Genomic DNA, 23,949 nt, shown 5'->3' on the forward strand with positions numbered 1-23,949 from the left:
TATATATATATATATATATATATATATATATATATATATATATATATATATAACTACTTAGTCAGAAATTAGGTTGAATTCTGGATAAGAACCTCTAAATTCCCACTTCCAATCTCCAAGAAGGGTAGGATTCCTATTGAACTTTGAAGATCGACATTATCAAAAATCACAGCTGCTAACGGATTGATGTCATTTACTATTATTATAAACTCCTCCTCCAATAATATTGACGCAACAATAATATTTAAATAATTGTTTCATTTAAAAAAAAATAATCAAATTTTCTATCATTAAATATACAGTAAAAAATGATAAAAATTCAGATCCTTGAATTTATAAACATATACATATTTTATTTATTGTCAACATTATTACCAGATGAGCCGCGGCAACTGCACTATCACTCCCACTCCTTCGGTGCTTAGTCTAATTTAGTGCGGAGCTGCGATCATTCATTATTCCTGATTATTATTATAACCTCATCCCACCACTCAAATTAGTGGATTTTATTAAGTGCGGGCCTGATTTTTACCATGACGTCAGTGTGAATGGCAGAACGAGTTGTTGTTTACAAATTGGTCGACTGACCGTGCGTCACTATCGCACACATTTAAGGGGAAACGAACCTCAAAAAGACTTTTATTCTAGTTGAGTTTACATCTAAACAGCCAAAGTGGAGTCGTTTTCAGTAGGCAACCGGCTGAAGAACACAGCCAACATGTTCAATGCCGTCTCCAGCTGGTGGGGAGCCATCCAGAAGAAGGAGGACGACGAACAGAATACCAGCGGAGCCGAGGACCAAACAGATGTTCCCAAAACGACCCCAGAAGGGAAGGATATTCCTAAGGGTGAGGAATCTGGGGCCGATGGTGGTGGTGCCACGGCGGCCCCCGCCGGCAGCACCTCGCCCACTACGATTCCGACACCTCCCCCATCAGGGGGAGAAGATTCCCCCCCGACCGAATCTGCCTCGGAACAGGAGTTGAGCGGGTCCGACACGGCGATCCCTCCTCATATTCCGCCCTTGCCCGCTAAGACCAAGAAGAAGAAGAAGCTGAGGGTCCCTTCTGAGGGGGTCGGAGATGAAGCGCTACTGACCAGTAGTGACGACGAAAATGCCGAAGGTCCGGCCGATGCGGTCGACGAGAAAATTGAGGCCGCCAAGCAAGCCATCGAAGATGTGTCCACGAAGGCCGTCAGTGCAGCCAAAGAATGGGGAAGTAGGTGCCACACACACACCTTACCATTTCTTCTTTTTTTTTTTTTAAATTTTACCCAAACCTACTCTTTTATTAAAAAAAAAAAGCAAAACAACCCCTTAAACCATTATTATAGTATGTGTTCGTTATGCAGTTTGTTTTGTGTCGCTCTGCCCACGCCAAAACCATTTCTCCTAAAAAAAAAAAAAAAAAAAAAAAAAAAGAAAAAAAAAACTAATTGCCCGGGTAGATTACATAGAGAAATAATACTAATAATATAAATAATATCTTTCAGGATAACACACAAACTTAACCCTATTAAAGAAAATGCATTCTGGTGGATTTAATTTATTCTAAGCTATTAAAGTTTTATTAGCTTTATGCAGAATACGGACAGTTACACTGTTACAGTGCTACTTTTTTTAGATCGCATTTTCCAGCTAAATTCAAATTTTGTGGTATCTTTTTATTAAATTGTTAGGGGAAAGTGCAGAATAGTTAAAAAATCCATCTCCCCTTTGTAAGGATGGGCTGCTTAGTAATGTTATTTTAGCACGGTCCGTGTTTTGCATAAGTACCAAATTTTTATTTCAATAAATATTCGATTAATAGTAAATAAAACGTCGCAAGGAAAACGTAGATACACACGCACACGCACGCACTTGTGTTATCGTTTCAATTATGTATGAATAGAGTAAATTTAAAACTATTTATGTATCAATTTAAACGTGAAAATAATCCACTATTATGGAGGTGGGGGCATAACATAGGAGTACCTGTTAATTCAAACTAACCCACCCGTGAAAAAGCAATTTTTGCTCTGTTATGTCTGTGGTAAATATTGTTTTGTGTCGTTGACTATTCCATCCCCATATTTCATCAAATTAATTTATATATAAAACACGAGATCTATATTAACAATACTTATCCATTTAAACAAAAATGAAAGTAATCCTACCCCGAAAAAAAAAAAGCACCTAGCAGGCAGAGCAGTAGCACCTGTCAGTTAATTTTTGTTAATATTTCCACCTTTTAAGCTACCTTTTGGATGAGTTTATTTTAATGGCAACAAAAAACTATCCATATCTGCTTTACAGAAAAATTTAACTTTACAATAAAAGGGGGGGGAGAATTATACATTTTAAGCGAATTTCTCTAGTTTCTTTGATTTCAGGTATTATTGTGTAGTAATAATGGCTACTATGTTTATGGGTATGGTTGTATTTACTAATTTTATTAAGCAAATTAAATATAAAGAAGAAACTGATCTTGTTTGTCGTATTTAAGTTGCGGCTGCTTTAAACCTATAAATAAATAAATAATAATCGCTTTTTTGTTTGACCTCTAAAAAAAAATGTAAACTTGAAATATTTTTTTTTAGAAAAAGCTTTTACACATTTTAATTATTTTGAGAACGCCAAATTAGATTTAAAAAAAATGGAGCAAAAAAATTTAAATACGTATAATTAGGGTCGACAATCTCTTTTTTAAAACATAATCGGTTTTATTGAAAGCAGGAAATAGACATCGTTTGATATTAATTCTTTGTTCTTAGAGTTAACTGAAAACTTACAATCTAGAGTTATGCTTTCAATAATTCATCTATCACTTAAAATTTATTATTATTCTAAGGCGTTTTCACACAGGACATATCATTAGAACTTATTGATAATAACAGGTGGTGCTGGAGCTGGACTGCTGGTGTACCTTGTAGTCTGGATGAAAAATCTCCTCAGGTTTCTAGTACTCTCCACTACTCCACCTCTTTTGCCAATGATTTTGCATTATGGCAACAGCCGCTTGCCATTAACTTCTCGCTTGCAATAACCATTGGTCTTCACTGAAATGTTGGTGGCAATCAGCCACCTCAATGTCCTAGTTGTTATTAAAAAAAACAAAAAAAAACAAAAAACGGTACTTATGCACTTTTGTTACCGAGCTGAAATAATAACGAAAGCCACTCTTAACATGGTGAGGAGGGTGTTTTGTAATTTATTCCGTACTTTCACTTAACAATTTAGAAATAAAGATATCGTAAAACTTGAATTAAACCTTAAAATACTATTTAAAAAAAATAGCACGGTAACAAAAGTGGATGAGCACAAAAAAACATTTTCTTAAAAAATAACATTTTTGGAACATGAAGAAACACACACACACACACACAGTTCGTTGATAAAGAACTTTATTCATGGAATAATTGCTCTAGGCTGTCATTTAAATCAATCAATAGAAACGTGTGATACTACACTTTTTGTCTGTCCTAGAAATCTTTCTAGAGTGAAGCAGAAGCAATTTTAATTTTTATCCTATTTCAGAATGCCTAGATTTTCGTCAAATTAAAAACTGACACTGTGTTTATCTCTATCCTTGTGGGGAGTCACCAGTGACATAAAATGTTTGAGTGCATCAATCGACACTAGTGATAATACTGATGTATTTCTTTTAACGGCTGAAATTAAAGATTAATTTTAATCGCAAGTGAAGCATCAATTTTCATTTGAGGTTACTATGGGGGCTGTGTTGGTTGAGCCATTGACAACCCCATGTTCCCCTCCCCTAAAATAAAACAAACAACTTGATCACGAAAATCAAGGTTAAGGTAAACAACATAAAAAGTAACTAATCTACTTCATTTTAGTTGTTGGGGGAGGGGGTACAACAATCTTGCAATAAAATCTGATTAATACAAAAATAATGTAAAATGGTTACTGTTAGTGCTCTTTCTCTCCCTCTTCGACCATCGACCCAACTTTTCTTCTGCCCACGCAAAATCGATGTGTTGGAGTCATTATGTTTCGCCCACACATACTGCCCGGCTCAGTGGCAGTGCTTGCTTATTTTATTTTTTGCTTGACCATTTTGGACACTTTTGTTATTGTTATTGTCAAAGTTTCAGATTTCACTTTTTACTTTAAAATTCATCATCATCATCGACATTGAAACAGATGCACTATAATATCACACTGCATAGTGCATCTCTTAAAAATAAACAAAAAATATATATTAAAAAAAAATGTTTATTTATACCTATTTGGATATCTTTAATTTGTAAAAAGTCTAACGTCAACTTAAAAAAAATGTTTTTATTGACGATTTTAGCTTTAAGATGGCTGCCATTGAAACAAAATATTAGTTACATTTTTAATGACAATTTTGGTTCAATTAATATTTAAATGTATATGCAAAACCGGATACTTATGCAGAATACTGACCGTATTATTTATTTTTATTACATAAAATGTTCAGATTAAATTCAATTTTCGGTGCTAATGCACTTACAGATCCGCGCTATTTTTTAAATCGTATTTCCAAGTTTAATTAAAGTTTTTTTTTTATTCAATTGTAAGGTTAAAGTACAGAATATGTACAAAACACCCTTCCCTCCCCATGTTAAGAATGGCTTTTTAAATAATAACGTTATTTAAGCACGGATCAATAAGTGCATGAGTCATTGATCTGCATGCATGAGTACCCAATTTTTTTTTGTTTATTAAATTGGTAAGTGAAAGTACAAAATATTTACAAAACTCTATTCCTTCCTCATCTTAAGAATGGGGTTCTAAATAATAATGTTATTATTTCAGCACGGTCCGTATTCTACACAAGTACTCACAACCGTAATAAGGTTTCTATTTACTTGCTTCCTCACGAGTGCAGAGTTAGACACAAGGTCGGTTTTAATGTGGGGGGGGGGGAAGGGCCACTCTGGATAGGAACAGAAATAAAAATTGTCTCAATCATGAAGGATTTCTCCTCCATTGACCAAGGACAGAAAAGGTGAAGCAAGCATAGCATCAGAACAGATACTACACTGTGATCTTGAAGGTTATTACGATATTTGGTCATCAAATTATTAATTTAATTAAAACATGTTATAAAATTATAACTAATTTGGTAAAGATAATGTTTCAATAGCAGTTATTCGAAAGTTAAAACCTTAATATAACACACAAAAAAATCCGCAGAATATATATTAGTTGTACAACATACCCGGCACAGTCCGGGAATCTTTTTTACTTTAATGTTTGTCCTACTCCCGTGTTATATATATATATATATATATATATATATATATATATATATATATATATATATATATATTATTGTATAAAGGTATTTAGATTTTCAAAAACAATTGTGAATGTCATAAGAAATAAATCAGTTTTGCAATAAAATTGATCGAATGTTTGACAAAACTTTTAAATTTAAATCGCATAAATACTTTCGAGTTTCTAAAAGTTTAAAAAATAGCAGGAATCTTATAAAGCAGACATGCAGTTTTTTTGTTTTTATCACAGATTTTTAAAAATAGGATTTTAAAGCTTAAATTCATTATCATTTCTCTTTTTATTTAACTACTTTAAATAACTAATCGATTTTTATTATTTTACGAATTCTGAATTGGTTTTATTAAGATCGATATTTGACCAGATAATTGTTACATAAACTGAAGATAAATGTCTCATCAGATAGACTCTAAAAATATTCCCGTAAATTCCTTACCATTATTTCTAAATCTATTTTAAGAATTATTTTAAATTTGATTTTGTAAAATTACTTTATTATTAAATTACCAATGCAAGGAGATTCTATGCCGTCTTTAATCGATTTATGTAATTTTTATGTAAAAATAAAATCAATTTCATCTAATATTCTTATCTATATAGTTTAATTAAAAAAAATCATTGGAAATGTAATTGTTTTTTTTTTCTTAGTGTTGGTTAGTTCCCTCCCGTCTTTTCTCACAGTTTATTCTAAAAAATATTTACACTTTTGGAATGAATGAATGAATATATGATAGAAAAAAGAATGACATTGCTTAAATCTAAATTCCATATATACTTTCGAAGCCATAAGTAAGTTTATGTCGGATATTTTATTTAGCAATCTTTTAAAAATAGGATTTGAAACTTAAAATGTACTTATTACATGTTTCTTTTTATTTTAAAAATTTTATGGTTAACATCTTTGCATATTATTTGAATTTTTAGTATACTTTGAATTATTGCTTATGTATTAAAAGAAAGTTATGTTTATTGAATTTGTATGATTTTTTTTCACCTTGGTTGTTATTTTCACAACGTTTCGGCCGATATACCCTCAACCTTCTTCAGTACTTGAAAGTTGGAGGTTATCAATCCTTATTTGAAAAAATCCCAGAAAATAAAATTATAATTATGCTCCCCTATAGATAGAGCACTCTTGCAAATGAAATGCTGATTTCCAAATCGAGGCAAAAAAAAAAAAAATAATAATAATAACTGAATACTTTCAATTATGAATATCGTAAATAATAAAAACAAATATAAATAACACTATATTTTCCTTGCATGAGGTAATAAATAATTAGAAAATAAAAAAGCGAATTGACAAGATTATCATAATTTATGCAAGTTTTAAAACCGAAGCGAGGGGGACATCAACATTTCCTCGTTTTTCCTTGTGTGTAGGTCATAATTTCATTATCGTGTAAACGAAGTGTGTGTTTTGCCGTGTTTTTTTTTTATGATTTTTTATGCAAATGAGTGACAATGCATTTGATCATATGACATATGCATAAATTAACTTGTCATCGTTACTCGCTCTCCCTCTCTCTACGAACTCTGCTGGTTAAACACATTTCGATAAAATAATTTACATCGAAAAAGAAAAACAGTAACTCTTTTCGTCGTTGTATTAATTATCGTGCAAGCTTTCTGTTCAATTTGTCTCGCAATCAATCATCCATTGTTGAAATGTCCATTTTTTTTGTATTCGTGCACCGACTCCCTCGATTTCAACAGAATTCCGATTATAATGGTAGTCATAATTTATAATTTTTTTTTCAAATATTTATTGTAGACTTATACCGTTAGCTACCCCCCCCCAACCAAAACGATTCTACTTTTTTTATGCGATTACGTGTGAACACCCTAAAAAACTTGATGGAAATAAAAAAAAATAATTAAAACAAAAAAGAAAGCCATTATTTTAGAATTTAAAGTCGGTGATCAGTTTTGAGTAAAATGACGCTCCTCCCCCATTTTTTATTGTCGATTGTAATGTTTTAGAGGAACTGACCAGCATTTTTTGTTGTTGTTGTTACTATATAGAATAAATTCTGTGCGTCTAAAAAAAAAAAAAAAAAAATTGAGGTAGCGTCTACTTTTTAGGCGGTCAACTTAAAAATATAGTTGGCAGCACTAAAGAGTCAACTTAAAAATATAGTTGGCAGCACTAAAGAGTTGGAATGGCCCCAAAATGGATCATTTTACGTAAAATCTATATTCGAACTTGATCTCCCACTCTAAATTCTAAAATAATTGTTTTTATTTCTTTTCACCGAGTCTATTAGGATATTAACATGTAATCACCTAAAAGTCGGCTAAAGACGAGACGTTTAAACCCAAACTGTTTGTTTACTTGTTGATATTTCTATTTAATGGAATAAGAGCAAAGTTAGACACAAGGTCGGTTAGGAGAAAATCCAGTTCCTCCGAAAGGAGCACTTCGGATTGCGATAAAAAGAAAAATTGTCCCAGTCTAGATGGATTTCTCTTCTATTGACAGGACAAAAACATGAAATGTAGTATCGCAACATATACTACACTTTGCTCTTTAGCTAAAATGCCAAATAACTTGTTAATATTGATGTTATTGAAAAACAAACAAATAAATCCAGAAAACTTTAGCTTTCGTAAATGATTATGGTAAAAGTGTACCGTTGTTGTACCGAATACAGAAATTGAAACCCTGCTGGCCGAATCTCAAGAAGCTGTTTACTGTTCATCCAAATTACAGGTAGCATTGCTTGATTCTTCTCCCTATCCTAATCGACTACTATTTCAGTGGTTAGTAGCTGTATCGTTGTCGGCTGTCACGATTTATGACTTGGAAATAAGTTTTTTCAACCTTGCTGAATATGAATGGAGAAAGATCTTTATTTGATTTGATCTAACGTCTTAGCTGCAATGAAGAATTGCTCGTCTCTTAATACCATCCTAACATTGGCTTGTTAATTCCATCTTCGGTACTAATTTCCCTTGCATCACATATCTGCCCATCATATCTATGAACCGTGTACTTTCATTGAATTCATTCTTGATGGCCGTTTTATTATCAAAAATAATAAGAGTTTAATTGCTTGAATAATATGTGCTAAAACGTCGTATACTAATTAAAAATAATAAAACTATACGACATTCGATTGTGTAATCGACGTATTCTCTAGAGGCCATATGGTTTATTTGGGTTGGAGGGAATGTGATATTTTCAGGGGTCACTAAACCAAATTTGAAAAATAATGTATGGGGTGGACTGGAGTGCTCAGGCAATTTCAAACGAATATATGGATTATTTTGTAATCTTATATAAATAAAACAGTGAATGTATGTGTGTCTGTCTCAAAATATTTAACCTATAAAACCTTAAATTACTGATCACATAACACTCAAATTAAAAAGAAAAAAATAGTAACCACACATAAAGAATAGTTTATAACCAGTAAAATATTTGGATCGATGAATAACGCGTGCAGGAATATGCCAGCAAGTGTTCATTTCAATTGGCGGACATATTTCGATTACTTTTGCGCATGCGTAAATTCATTCATAGCTTGAAGAGAGGTTTAATTTGCTATCTTTCAGTCGATAGCTCAAATGGTAGGAAATGCGGTTGGACCGCTAAATGTTTTGATTACGATTCTAACTGAAGTAATTAAAAAAAAAAAAAAAAACAACAAAAAAAACTTGACATCGGTAGTGTATATATACACAATGTTAAATAGAGAATTGGCTCGGTAATATCAAGTACAAAATCTGCATGAATTAAAATATATTTAAGCGTATTTTACGATCGAGCAACGCCCCCCCCCGTTACTTTATCTATAAAAGTGAACGTGTCTGTCTATGTGTGTGTACATTTCCCTACGCAATAACTCCGTCAATTTTAAGTCTACAGACTCAAAATTTGATATACAGGTACTGAGATTTGGAAAAATAATGTGATCGGTTTTCGGCCAGAAATTTGGCTGTTAAAGAGTCGAAGTTCAACGATTTGACCTTTGAGAACTCTACCAAACTCCTCCGACAATTTTGGGTCTAAACACTTGAAATTTTAGATATAGGTTTCTTGGACATGGATCTAAGTTAATAACTTGATTTGAGCCCAAAACAATAAATGTTAAGGGTCAAAGTTGAAAAAAATTGACGTTTTTTTTTTTTTCTCAACATACACCTCCAAACATCCGGGCAAAAAGTGAAAGTGTGTGTGTGTCTATGTGTCTGTCTGTCTGTCTGTCTGTCTGTCTATACTTCCCTAGTCAATTTTCGGTCTACAGACTCGAGATTTGCCGTAAGGGTATTGAAATTTGGGAAAATCTTTTTAATCAGATTTAGGCCAGACATTTTGCTGTTAAGAGGTCAAAGTTCAACGATTTGACCTTTGATAACTCTACCAAACTCCTTTGGGTCTAAACACTTCAAATTTTAGATATAGATTACTTGGACATGGATCTAACTTTATAATTTGATTTGAGCCCAAAACAAATGTTAAGAGATCATAATTGGGGTCAAAGTTTAAAAAAAGATTGACCTCTGCGGTCTCTACCAAATTACTCAGCCAATTTTTGGTCTAAAAGTTGAAATTTTACATAAAGTGTATTCACACATAGGGTAAGCTTGTTGATCAGTTCTTGGCCGAAAATTTGGCTGCCAAAAGGTCAAAGTTCAAAAGATTTGACCATTGCGGTTTCTAGCAAACTATTCAACCAATTTTTGGTCTAAACAGTTGAAATTTTACATAAAGGGTATTCAAAGATGCAACAAGCCTTTTAATCAGTTTTTGGGCGAAAATTTTGCTGGCAAGAGGTCGAAGTTTACAGAGTTGACCTTTGCAGACTCTACCAAACTCCTCCGCCAATTTTGGGTATAAACATTTGAAATTCTAGATGTAGGTTACTTGGACATGGGTTAACCATTTTAATTTAATTTTAGCCCAAAACAAATGTTAAGGGGTCAAAATTGGGGTCAAAGTTAATAAAAAAATTTGACGTCTGCGGTCTCTACCAACTTTTCTCTATGGTAGTTTAGGAAACCTATTATATAGAAAGGCATTATCGTACATATTCACACTTTTTAATACATATGCACCTAAAGTTATGAACAGTACATAGGGCCCGAGCAAAGCTGGGCAGAACTGCTAGTATATAATTAAAAATTAAAATAATGGAGATTAGGTATCTGATCTGTCTGAATCTCAAACTATCTTTTGATTATCAATTCGATTTATTATATTTCAAACTTGTGTATTACCTTAAAATGATCAATTCCAAAAAATATCATAGAATCTGTTCTGTCATCATGATATCATCCTCCCAGGCATTACCTCCATTTTTTTTATGGGGTGTGTATGAGGCGGTAGTAGTGTAGTGTGGTCATAATACCATCCACCCAGATTTATTCTCTTTTGTGGATGGATCTGTTTTATTACCATAATACCATCCTTCTAGGAAGTTCTTCCTCCTTGAGTGGGAGGGTAGTGTATGGTCTTTCCTCATATCATCTTCTCAGGTATATAAAAAATGTTAACCCATTTTGTTATTGAAATTTTTTTTTTTTTTAAATTTTAAATAGTGGTTTGTGTTTTGAAGTGTACTTTGCAACAACTTTTAATTTTTTCTCTTTTTGTAATGTTTGATTCTCCATAATTGTAACATTTAATTGTAATTCACTTGTTTGATAATATTTCACTGACTAAATAAGTTTTTACAAATAATAATTGTTGATTTACAATTAGTTAGTGTTTTGATGCCATGGCAATTTATCCAAACTACTTCTTTATATATATATACTAGCAGTTCCGCCCGGCTTTGCTCAGGCCCTATGTACTGTTCATAACTCTATGTGCATATGTATATATTAAAGTGTGAATATCTACAGTAATGCCTTTCTATATAAGTCTTCCTTAACTATAATAGAGAAAAGTTGGTAGACTGCAGACGTCAAATTTTTTTTTTAGATTGACCCCAATTTCGACGCCTTAACATTTATTGTTTTGGGCTCAAATTAAATTGAAATGTTTGACCCATGTCCAAGTAACCTACATCTAAAATTTCAAGTGTTTAGACCCCAAATTAGTGGAGGAGTTTGGTAAAGTCTGCAAAGGTCAACTCTGTAAACTTTGACCTCTTTCCAGCAAAATTTTCCCCCCAAAACTGATTAAAAAGCTTGCTGCATGTCTGAATATGTAATATTTCAAATGTTTAGACCCAAAATTGGCTTAATAGTTTGCTAGAGACCGCAAAAGTGAAATCTTTTGACCATTACCCCTTGGAAGCCAGATTTTTGGCAAAAAACGATTAAAAAGCTTACCCTATGTTTGAATACCTTTTTATGTAAAATTTCAAATGTTTAGACTACAAATTGGCTCAGTTATTTGTTAGACACAGAAGAGATCAAATTTTTTTTTAATTTTGACCCCTACTGTTTTTCGGCTAAAATCAAATTATAAAGTTAGATCCATGTGCCAAGTAACCTATATCTAAAATTTTAAGTGTTTAGACCTAAAATTAGCAGAGGAGTTTGGTAGAGTTCTCAAAGGTCAAATCGTTGAACATTGACCCCTTAACAGCAAAATTTCTGGCCGAAACCCGATTAAAAAAAAAAACTAAACAAAACTTTCATGAACTAAGTTGCATGTCAATGGAACCCCCGTATCATGGAATTACTTCCCGAGTGACTATAACATTGCCATCATCAAGTCCAATGTAACAAATTCTTGATGAACCGTCCTCTTAAATAATCAATTTTGACCAGTTTACAATTGTCGTTACTAATCCCATCTACCTGTCAAACTGTAAACCTTATCCTTAAGTGACGTTTAAAAACCCATAATAAAATAAACAACAAGTACAACACCAGAACTTTACAATGTTCTTGCTTCTACACACCAGTGAGATGTGACACAAGGTCGGAAGGTGGAGAAAACCAGCTCTCCTCGAAGGGCCGCTCTAGTTTGGTTCAAAAATAGCCATAAACAGATCTGGTAAGGGGCACCTAAGATGATTGACACCCTCTCTTGAAGAAGGTATTGGCCTGCGAGTGTTGCAAAAAGAGGGTTTGATGGTTCAAGTTGGCTCCTAGGTTGTCAGATTAATGTAATGGTGAACCTCGGTTGCTATAGCAACCAGTATTGTTGTGTAGTAAAACTATTTTAGAAATGGATCTGTTCTAAACTTTCCAGTCTCCATGTGTTTGGGTTGAGATCAAAGTGTTATATATCTCTTCTGTCCTCAGTCAGGAGAATTCCTTTTTGACTGGATTAACTTTTTCTTTTTCTTCCATCGTTCCCCTTGTGTGTATGTGTGGATCCCTCCTCACACATTAAAGAAAAAAACCTTTAAATTTTACACTCATAGGCAGGGGCAAGCAGATAACATGTCTATGATGTCACCATTCACTTGTCCCTCCTCCTTGGTTCAAACTTAAACACAAGGTTAGTTTTTAAGAGGAGTGGGTCCAGTTCCCTGCAAAGGAACATTCTGCTTTGGAGCAAAAATAAAAATTGCCGCAGTCTAGATGGATTTCTGTTTTTTTTTTTTTTACAATACGCTTTGGTATGAAAAAGTGGTCAAAATTTCAAATATACAACAAATAAATGTTATCAAAGGCAAGATAAGTTACTCTTTTACCTAGTTGAATAAGTTGTTTATGCTTTTACTTACTTTAAAACGCTTTTTCGGTTTGAAAAAACAAATAACGTTGAGCGTTACGTGAGAACAAGAAAAATTGCTGCGAATTGACACCTATGACACACATAGTCCTGGTAATGACTTAAAAATAAATACTGTTAGAAACCCACTCAATAAATGTTACTGTGACATTTATTGGGTGGGTTTCTGACAGTATTATTATTATTATTTTTTTTTTTTTTAAAGTTATTATCAAGGCTTCAAATATTTAGGTGTCAGTTAGCAGCCATTTTTCTTGTTTTCACGCAACACTCTACACTATTTGTTTTTTGGATTGAATAAAAGTTTTAATGTAAGTAAAAACACTTCCACCTTGGTAGAATAGTAACTTGTCTTGCCTTTGATAACATTTGCGTGTGTATAATGTGAGTGTATGTATATGTCTATTTCCTCTACTTTATTTAATGCTTTGATGTTCCCTCTTAAGCCCACACAGTTTTACTACTGTTTTTTTTTTTTTTTTTTTTTTTTTTTTAAATCCAGAATGTTCAAATTTTAAGTTGGAATCTTAAAAAAAATATACTTAATATTTAGTCCATTTTAAAGTCCCCGTAAACCCGTCCTCTTGATCATTTTGTGGTTTATAAATAGTTTAACTCTCACTCTCCACAAAATTATTATTGTTTAAGACAAGCCTCATCTTCCCTACCTTTCCACTTGCAATCGACAATATAAAAATTTTCCTCAAATATGGCAAACTGATCTTTTCATCTAATATGGATATGTTTATATATATATATATATATATATATATATGAGGATATTTATCCAAGAATGGGTAAACTTAAACCCCAGCATTGGTTTTATGTCTTTATGAAGATTAAAATAAGGATTTGATATTAGACCTTGTATCCAGAATCCTTGTTCCAAACTAAATCAATTATTTTAGGAGTATGGTAAATTGCATCATATACGTCTACCAATGCTTTGTTTGTGTATCATTTTTTGGGGTGTGGTATGATCATAGGTGCTTTTTAATCAAAAGTTATTTCAGTATGTTTATAATCTTTATAAAATTAAAATACTACTTAGTGTGTGTCTTGTGTCAACGTAACTTTGATAATTATGCTTTGAATTTGTTTATTTGTTGAAATTATAAATGCAATAGTGCAAAATGAAAATGAAAAAAAAATACGGAATTTAATCAACTAGAATGCGTTTCTCTTTCTTCATTAACAAGTCAGTCATTCAAATCTTTTTTTAATAGCTAAAAAAAAAAAAAAAGTACTTGGAAGGAATTTTGAAGCACTTCAACTTTCTAATAGAAAACAATTTCTAGCTTTAAAATTCTTAGCAAATACTCGTGTATAAAAAAATATTGCAATGTTTTGGAAGATATTTATATCTAATAACTTTATAAATAAAGATTAAAACATTACCAAAGTAAAATTATCCATAGTTTTATAACAATTTGGATTCAATAATTTAATGACAAAACTATACTGTAACGATTAAAGTTCTATTAAAAAGTACTAATTTGATTAAAAAATAAATTTAAAAAACATGGCATAATTAAAAAAAATACAAAAAAGATTCCTTAGCAATACCGAGTAGGTGCAGTTATATGTACAACTTCATTATTTGAACTTATTGTGCAATTTGTGTGTAGTGTTTCTGCTGCTACTAACTGTGACACTGCAACAACTGCTGCTTAGGTTTGTAGTTGAGTGTCATTTACAATTTTTGAATAAATGGTACATAGCAGTTAATATCTATTTTTACTATAATTATTAGAAAATCCTTAATCAATAAATGTCCACAGTTGTGATCCAACTACTGTTACTATGTTGCTATCAATGTTATTTTAAGTGAATCGACTTTGTTAGCGTGTTAATGGGGAAATATAATCTTTACAAGTGATCGTCTAGGTGTATCAGAATTTTTGTAGGAATTTTTGACACCCCTAACACGAAACTGCGAATAAAATATAAAAATCTCGTAATTTCTCTGTTAAAAGTGGGTTATTTATTTTCTTTATGGATTATACTTCCAAAATAAACTATTATAGTTGTTTTAAAAGTAATAGAAATATTTTTTTTTTTAAAAAGCAGTAATGAATTTTCTGAACTCAATATTTTTCAATTTTTAAACTTTAAAAATCTATCAAAATTTTTCTATTGATTCTATTTTTACGATATTTTCAGGGTCAATGTGAAATTTTATGTTCTTTCCAATAAACCGAATATAATTTAGACAAGCGTTTTTTTTTTTTTAAATTCACGCCCCCCCCCCATTTTCAAGTTTCTATTAAAAAGTAAATAATTAATTTACTCACCGAAAAGTAAATAATTAATTTACTCACAAATTGAAGAGAAAAGGTCAATAAATAATATATTCAAATTAAAAAAAAACAAAAAAACGTAGTGTTTTTTAGAATTTTACGTGTAAAGTTTGAAGTTTAAAACCTTTTTTTTTTAAACCACGTTATTTGTTTTTTCTTTTGTTTTTTAATGGAACCTTGGTCCTTGCTCCTTTAATTGAAAACAAAATTAGGGTTTGAATTACATTTTTCGAGGAGTTATAAGCTTGGAAAGACAGGGGGTCGAATAATTCACGCCTCCCATTTTTAAATGTCTATTAAAAAGTAAATAATTAATTTATGTACCAAAGTCTTATATATCACAAATTGAAGAGAAAAGGTCAATAAATAATATATTCAAATTTAAAACAACAAAAAAAAAAAGTTTTTTTAGAAATTTACCTGTAAAGTCCGAAGTTTAAAACCTTTTTTAAAAAAAAAACATGTTTTTTTTAAATTTTTATTTTTATTTTTTTTTTTAATGAAACCTTGGTCTTTGCTTCTTTAATTGAAAAAAAAATTAGGGCTTGAATTACATTTTTTGAGGAGTTATAAGCTTGGAAAGATGGGGTGGAATTATTCACTATTTTCACGAAATTTCTGACACACCGCGTCTGATTCAATCTGTGTTGTCATCTTTTAAGATGTTTAGCATTACGGTACTTATGCTGAATACGGAACTTGCTGAAATAACATTATTTAGAAACTCATTTTTAATATGGGGAGGAAAATTTTTTTTTTTTTTTTTTAACCTCTTCCGGACTTAGCAATTTAATAAGTAAAACGTACTGTAAAAATTGATTTTAACTGGAAAATCCTGTTTAAAAATAGCATGGCTTATACTCTGTATAAGTACCAGGATTTCAAAATAAAAGAAAACTTTAAAATAAAGATGCAATCTTTGTAAAGAGGATAACAATGTTAATATATACACATTCATCGTTTCTTTTAATATATAAAATATACAATCCTGTTTGATTCAGTTAATGTCGATTTTATGACAGTTTATGATAGTTTAATTTTTCTGGGATAAATAATTGTCAGGTGGTGAAATCAGTCAGAATAGCGTCATATTTTTGGCTTTAGCTGTGAAAATTGTTAGATTCAAACTAAAAAGAACTCTATGAAAAATGTGCAAGACAAAACGTATCAAGAGGTATTTTTTTTTAATTTTTAATAAAGACTTCACTATTTTAGTTGGGAGTAAAGTGTAGTATCTGTTTTGATATTGTACTCAATCACTGTCCGTCTCATGCTAAACTGAGGCGATTTTTTTTTTTTTTTTTTAATTTGTCTCTATCCAACATGTTCCTTTTTCTTGAGCTGGATATTGATTGCATTAAAAACCGACCTTGTGTCCAACTCTGCCCTCGTGGGGTGGCAAATAAACGGAGATTACTTAATCACACAGATTTTTATTTTTATTAATTTATTGAGTAGTTTTATTAATTTATTTAATTTTATTTATTAATTTATTGAGTAGTTTTCGTTTTTTTTTTTGTTTTTTTTAGTTTTTGTTCTGAAAAAAAATTCTGTTGAATTCAAAAGTCTTAAAAATGTCCGTCCTCTTTATAATCCAAACAAATTAAAGTAAAAAAAAAAATGTTTTTAAATAAAATAAAAAAACGAATTGCATATACACTCTTGAAAACTTCATTACATGAAGAAAACGGCTGCTCAGGATCTGTTGTTTCGTTGCAGCAACACGTGTGTGGACTAGTGGATTATACTGGAGTACTTGCTGAAGCTATCTTGAGGACTTAATTCTTATTTTATATTTTCTCAAGGTTTAATTATCTTCCCATATACAGTGTCTGGTATTCCAAAATGGTCACCCATTTGGTACTGGTTCAACTGAATGTTGCTTAACTTGATCTAATGAGAGTCGGCATTTCAACCTGATTATGCCATACAGTATATATAGTTTTGATTGTGAAATCTGAGATTTCCGGTTCAATTTGAATGGAAAGGTTCCATTTAATATGAAATTATATAATTATAATGTTTGTCTCTCGTCCATGGTAGGAGGATGTGAAATAAGGATTGGAAAGTGGGATTTGAAAAGCAGAGGAAGAGTATTGCAAAAAATGTCGAGATAGACCTGTTGGCATTCTCCGACAGGAGCGCCTCAGGCAACTATCAGTAAACTAACTCCTTCTCAAAGTGATAAGGCAAATCCTGGGAGAGTGGACCTCCTAGGACAGGACCAAAAACGTAACCTCAACCAACAGGAAACAAATCATCTCAACAATGGTTGTATACTATATTGGCTTGTTGGTGCTGAAGTATACTTATAAATATTTATCAGATGTCATATTTCCGTCGAGCAAATATTTAAGACTATAGGATAACTTTCTCTAGCAATGTTTTAGACTATAATTATTTTGGCCTACTGGTCTCCTCAACTCTAAGCTGAAACTCCAGACTTGTTTCACCTCCAAACAGTAGGCCGAAATTATTGCCAGAAATATGCTAGCTAAAGTTACCGTTTAACCTTATAAGATATTTTCAAACTATTCTATATATGTTTGTGTCAGATAAACTCCAAAACTGATTAACAGATCATCATGAATTTATGAACATAGCTTCTATGCATGGATGATGTAGACTATATTTAGTTTAATTTAGTTTTATGTAAAGAGAAAGACTTGCCCTCTATTCTCTCTGACAAAAAATGTTCCAATGGATTTAAGGACTTCACATTTGAAATCTGGCCGACATAATAATTGTAAAAAATGAATATTCTTTTACGTTATTTCATTTGTGATTTCATTTAATATTAAATTAAAGAATAATTGATCAAAAATAGTCTTATTCAAATATGTTGTCATAACCAACACCAAAAGAAAAATTTGTTGAAAAATAGCTGCTAAATAATAAAGATCAATGTGTGTGTGTGTATATATATATATATATATATATATATATATATATATATATATATAATGGGTATTACAGAAAGGAGCAGAGCTCCATTTTTATCCTGTCGGAGTATGAATGGCTTAATTTTTTTTTCTACAAAAAAACCGGATTTTCCACTGATTTCTGCTACTTCATTGATATTCCAAATGAAAATATTAACAAAAAATAAATTACAATAATTTTTTTTTTTTTTTTTTTTTTTTTGGTTGTGCTTTAAATAAAATAAAAAATCTTTGGGAAAGAGATTTAGTTCCAAAGAAGCGATATCTGAAACTTTTGAGGCCAAAAACAGCTTTGAATTGTTCGAGAAGCGTTAAAATCAGTATATCATCCTAGGAAAATATGTTGATAAAAGTTTTTTTTTTTTTTTATAGTTAGGCCCTGTAATGTTTTTTTTTTTTTTTTTTTTTTTTTTCACAATTTTCTACTCAGTGGACATTTTACAAAGAAAAAAAATTCTTTGAATTCTTTCTATTAATGTTTGAGCGCTTGTTTTCTATTTTCTGCCTGTACAATTGTTTCATTTTGTACGGTTGAGGTGAATATTGTAAATAAATCTTTTTCTTCATTTTGTTAGGATTAACATTTTTTGGTCCTGCGACAGAAGGAGGGTGGACCTGTAAATTCACCTTTGTCCGTTCATTCATCCATCCGCATGTTTCTCAATAACTACGTCTTGGAATTTTTTGAAATTTTGCACAAATATTAAACACGATATTAGTAAAAAGGTAACAGAACGTATTTTCCGGGAAAACTCCTGTTGCCTCCCTAGGAATGACTTTTGGGTTAAAATGGCTAAAATTGACATTTTTGTGCTGATTAAAAAAAAAAAAAAAAAAATGATGCCTTGGATTTTTATAAAACTTTCTGAAAAGCTGTAAATAACTGATTTCTATATAATTTTTTTCTATACTTCGCGATAACGCTTGTGTGTGGACCAGGGACTCTTTTAGGGCTAATAAAAATACTCCATTTTTGGGACTATTTTACCATATTTGTCCAAAGTTTTCTGTGTATGTCTATTTAGTAGTTTTGCATGGTACTGAACTCAAATTTAAATATGTTAAGGCCTTGATGACTTTTGGGGCTAAATGGGTGTAGGGGGGGGAATGGACTTAGTCATTTCTTTTTTTTGCATGGTGCAGAACTCAAATTTACATATGTTAAGGCCTAAAACTGCAGTTTGTTCATTTTTCATCAGAATTTGACGTCCCCTAGGAACTTTTGGGGCTAAATGGGAGTGGGTAAATGCTGAACTTTTCTGCCTCGTTCACTGTACACTCACGGGGGGACCATGTATGCTTCACTTGCTTCATTAAAATTAAGGATGACTCCTTTCAAATATTATATCCTACTCTTTTCCATTGTTTAAGAGAGTATATGTTTGTATGTATCTAAATGAATAAACATGAGTGTTTTCTTTTCATATATTCATACTATGTTTATATCAAAACATCAAAGACCCATTATATTCAATAATACAATAAAGTATTTGGAAATATTCTATACATGGTGATTGGCAAACAACTGCACAGTTATGCATATACTTCATTCGCATATTTATTTTATAAAATGTTTCTCATAAAATAATCTGTATATGAGTCATTTGTAATTTTATTCATCTACTTTCTTATTTATATTCAATTGATTCATTGATATTAATATTTCTATTAATAGGAGCAATATTAAAGTTTAAAGAAAAATGTATCAACTTTTGAATAAAAAAATTCGGTTAGATAACTTTGAAATTCACAAAATTTCTGGTAAAGATTACACATGTACATACAGATAAGTTAGATTTTGGAATAGTTTCTTTTAAAAAAATAAACTCTGCGTTGAACGCAATGACTTTACAAGTTTTAAAAATAACTTTAATAATTAAATAAATACCTATATTTAAAAACATCAATTATTTGTTTTCTGGTGATGGTAGTGATCATTTTCCAAGTAAAAGAAAAGCCCTTATTTTTTTAAATTACAAAATATTTATACATTTGAACAATCTTTAAGGTTTATATTTTTATTTTTCTGTTTTAAAGGCAAAGTAACCATTTCAAATTACACAGGAATATATGATTGCTTTTATTTGCTCTGTATATTATCCACCTTTTCATTTATTCATTTCATTATATAACCAGTTTTTAATGGGAATTTATTTTCATTTTTATACTTATTCAAAACCAAATTTTTATACTTTGATTATTGAAAGGACCATATAAAATAGTCCTTTTTGTTTTTTTCCTACTTAATAAGAACTAACTGCCCATACATATTAAATTTATTGTACATTGGAATATATCAAAACACCATGATCACCTTTTGGTTGTTTTCCTAAAAAAAGTTATTAAAATGTAAAATAGAAGTTGTTACCTTTTTCTGTAAAGAAGGCTATAATTGGAAAAATTGCTGCCCTGAGAGCAGATAGTTTTTTTTTTTTAAACTGGGATAATAATAATATGCAACCAATTTTCTATAGTTTTGATCGATTCAAATTGGAAAAGGTCATTATGTTCAGATATAGGAATTTTTCTTCGATTACAATTAAATTATCTCTCATGATTGGAAATGTTCATAACGATATCAACAATTGATTATGGACGCGTTAACCGCTTTTTCTTCTCTATAATTTCCTTTTTTTTTTTTTTTTACTACTAACCACAGATGTTGAATCCATTTATCTCTAAATATGTGATTAATTTGGACTGTTTCAACCTTTATTTTCCATGTGACTGTTTTCATGATCTTATCACTGTACAAACAATGATTAAGGATTTTGTGGATAGAGTTCCGTTTTTAATTTTTTTTTTCTTCATAATTTAAAATGCTGACTCACTGTTGTTCGCTTTGTAATCCCCTAGAAACGTTTAAATCTGATGTTTTTGAATATCTCTTCTTCTGAATTTCATATAAAATGATATAAAATATTGGGAAAAATACTAGCATGTATGTAATATTTACATATTTGAAAATTCACATTTTGATCCATAATCTTTAGATGTCAATCAAGCAAGATTCCCTGAATTTCAATTTTTTTTTTACGATTAAGGAGACATAAATTTTGATATCTTTCAGACTTGAAATTATGCCATGTATTTTGATCAAAATTGGAATAATGATTCTAGTCCATAGCAGTATTTTAATCTTCATAAATGGATGTAAAAGTGGTGCAACACTGTTGTCGAGATAATTAATTTTGCCTTTCCTGGGACGGGTATTCTAGTTTTGTCTATTATCATGCTCATTTAATCAGCATGTGAATTACATCAGATAGAAGTTACCGAAATACAGAATAAAGGCTTAATTTTTGACTCTCAAAACAAGCATGTAAATTGACATTTAGAAATTAGGTCACCCATTAAATTTGAAATTCTTCAACTACAAGATTTCTTCATAAGGTAAAGCAAACAGGATTTATAATAACATGAAAAAGAAAAAAAGTTAACTATGCTTTCTTGCCTTTCTGTTTTTATCATGGAATATTTTTGATGCTGATTCTTCCAATGCAATGCTTGAACATGCCATCCTTGATTAATAATATTGAATTACTCTATTCCACTCGCTGAATGAAAATGAACCCATCCTTTTTGTGGAAGTCTCTGGTAATTTGTTCCCAAGAGAACAGTTCATTTTATCTGGCTTCTAGACTAAGGTTAAAGTGTAGTATCTTTATTCAAAGTTGAATAGGTGCTGAATCTGGCAAGAATCGTGCACAAGGACTGATGGGGTTTGACATCTGCCTTTCATTCTTTATAGTGTCATAAAAATAACGAGATTAAATCACAGGTCGATGTAGATATTATATAGTCACTGTCAACATCAAACAACCTATAAGCTTTTGAGTCACCGGTCATTTTTTTTTTCTCAGTTTTACTGTTTAAATGGATATTGTCATCAATTTATCTTGTATAAAAAAAAAAAAACTAGCCTAGGTGCCCGGCGTTGCCTGGGTAGAGGTGTGTGTTAGGCAAAAGAAGAGAAAAAAAGGTAGTAGTAGGAAAGCAGGCTCAAACCTTTACCGTGAAGAAGGAAAAAAATGTGAAAACCCCCCCCAAAAACGTGGCGTCTTTGCTGTTGCGCTCATCGCCAAACCGGAAGTGACATAGGTTTAAATTAAGGCTAGACAATCGAAAAGAGGGGACAACTTTTGAAAATATTGGCGAACAAAGTAACCCCTCCCTGTAGAAAAGTGCCCAGTTAAGGATGAAGGAATTAATGTTTTTGGCCAATTTTTCAATATTTGTTGTCCGAAAGGACTAGCTTCAAAATGATATCGATCTTGTGAAAATCCGTCACCTTTGTCTAAAGTTTTAGGCAGATATACATACGTACATACATTTAAACAGACAAGTGAGATTTATATTATAGATAATGAAATAGTTTTGTACAGTACTTGGGTGCTCTGCAATTTATCAAAACTGCATGTGTACAGAGAGTAGACTTCAGGTGTAGATTTTGCAAATTTCACAAAGCATAAGGGTTTTAAAGGATGCAGTGTGTCTACAGTCAACAACTGATGCAGGTATCATTTTCAGCAATTCTGAGCACAAAAAATATTTCTGAAAGACATGGTAACAATTAGCATTATAAATTGATTTGTTCTTTTTAGATAATTGTTATTTTATCAACTTGCATGAAAAGAGCTATGTAAAAGATGCTTAAAACCGTTTGAATTATGCAAATACCATCAGTAGTTTAAAAGTTATGAGAATTTTAAGTGCCAAAATTTAGGCTTTTCCATCGACATCTTTCTTTAGAAAAAGTGGACTAAATTACGGACATCAACATTTCAAGAAATTCGGTAATTTCACCACCATTTATTTATTTTTCAAGCTATTCCCATGAAACTTGGCACTCTTATGTAAAAATGTGTTCTCTTTCTGATTATGCAGTCAAATTTGATGCATCTCTTTACCATAAGCCATGAATTATAAATTAAGATGTACAAATTTGAATTTTTTTTAAACTGGCGCATGGTATCATACAGTGGGTGTCTATTCATGAACAAAACTAAGTATTTTTGGTATTTAAATATAGCTTTATTGAGACCAGGCATTTTCCTGCCTCTTCACCAAAGGAGAGCTTAATCTGGATGTAGCCATTGAATGCCTAATGAGCATTCATAGCCGGTACAGAAAAAAAAAATGAGTAGATATGAGTTAATCTCAGAAATAAATCAAAGAAAATTTTTCATATAGATTTTGAATTTCTGTAAAAGATAGAAATTTCCATTGTTGACCAGAACTTATGCATTTTGGGACCCGTCCAATTTTCAATTTTGTAAATCCTATCTGGCCCAAAATATAGCTCTATTTTCTGAAATGCAACCATAAATCGTACTCTGCATGAAACCTCGATGTAGCTTTCACAGTACCAGGATACCAGGAATCCTGATAAACAATAATTATATATTCACCAGTTGATGGTAATTTTTGTCATTTCTATTCTGTTTTTGTACTGAAAATTCAACTAAATAAAACGGTAATTTTTTATCATGTTTCCACCTTAACATTTAAAATGATTATGTTTACAGGTTTTAGGGTATGCTACAAACGAATATCGCATTTAAATTTTCTGCAAATAAGTAGTTTTCCGGATATTAATCAATGTCATTTCTTATGTTATCGCTGGTGGCCATCTTGGTACGTGCGAGCGCGCAAATGTAACACCGAGAAACTATGCGCAAATGCATGTACCAAGATGACCACCAGCAATAAATAATATTGCTTAAAATCCCGAAAGCTACTTATTTGCGAAAAATTTAAATGCGATATTCATTTTCAGCAAACCCGAAAACCTTA

At 31.2% G+C, this 23,949-nt stretch overlaps 1 protein-coding gene across 4 annotated transcripts in view; it reads left to right on the forward strand.

Moving 5' to 3' along the window:
• Positions 1–394: 394 nt before the first annotated feature.
• The window catches only part of LOC145291979 (synapse-associated protein 1-like), a 212,861-nt gene continuing 189,306 nt past the window's right edge, over positions 395–23,949 (forward strand). Inside the window, exon 1 of one of the 4 annotated variants that reach the window (XM_080137935.1) lies at positions 395–1,220. In XM_080137935.1, the coding sequence (XP_079994061.1) occupies positions 719–1,220 (502 nt within the window). In that variant the 5' untranslated portion in view covers positions 395–718. The remainder of the gene's footprint in view (positions 1,221–23,949) is intronic. The other 3 variants (XM_080137933.1, XM_080137932.1, XM_080137934.1) reach the window with 3 other exon arrangements.

This window comes from Euprymna scolopes, chromosome 13 (assembly GCF_053919585.1).
Source record: "Euprymna scolopes isolate OS-2025 chromosome 13, ASM5391958v1, whole genome shotgun sequence".
Taxonomy (NCBI): Eukaryota; Metazoa; Mollusca; class Cephalopoda; order Sepiida; family Sepiolidae; genus Euprymna; species Euprymna scolopes.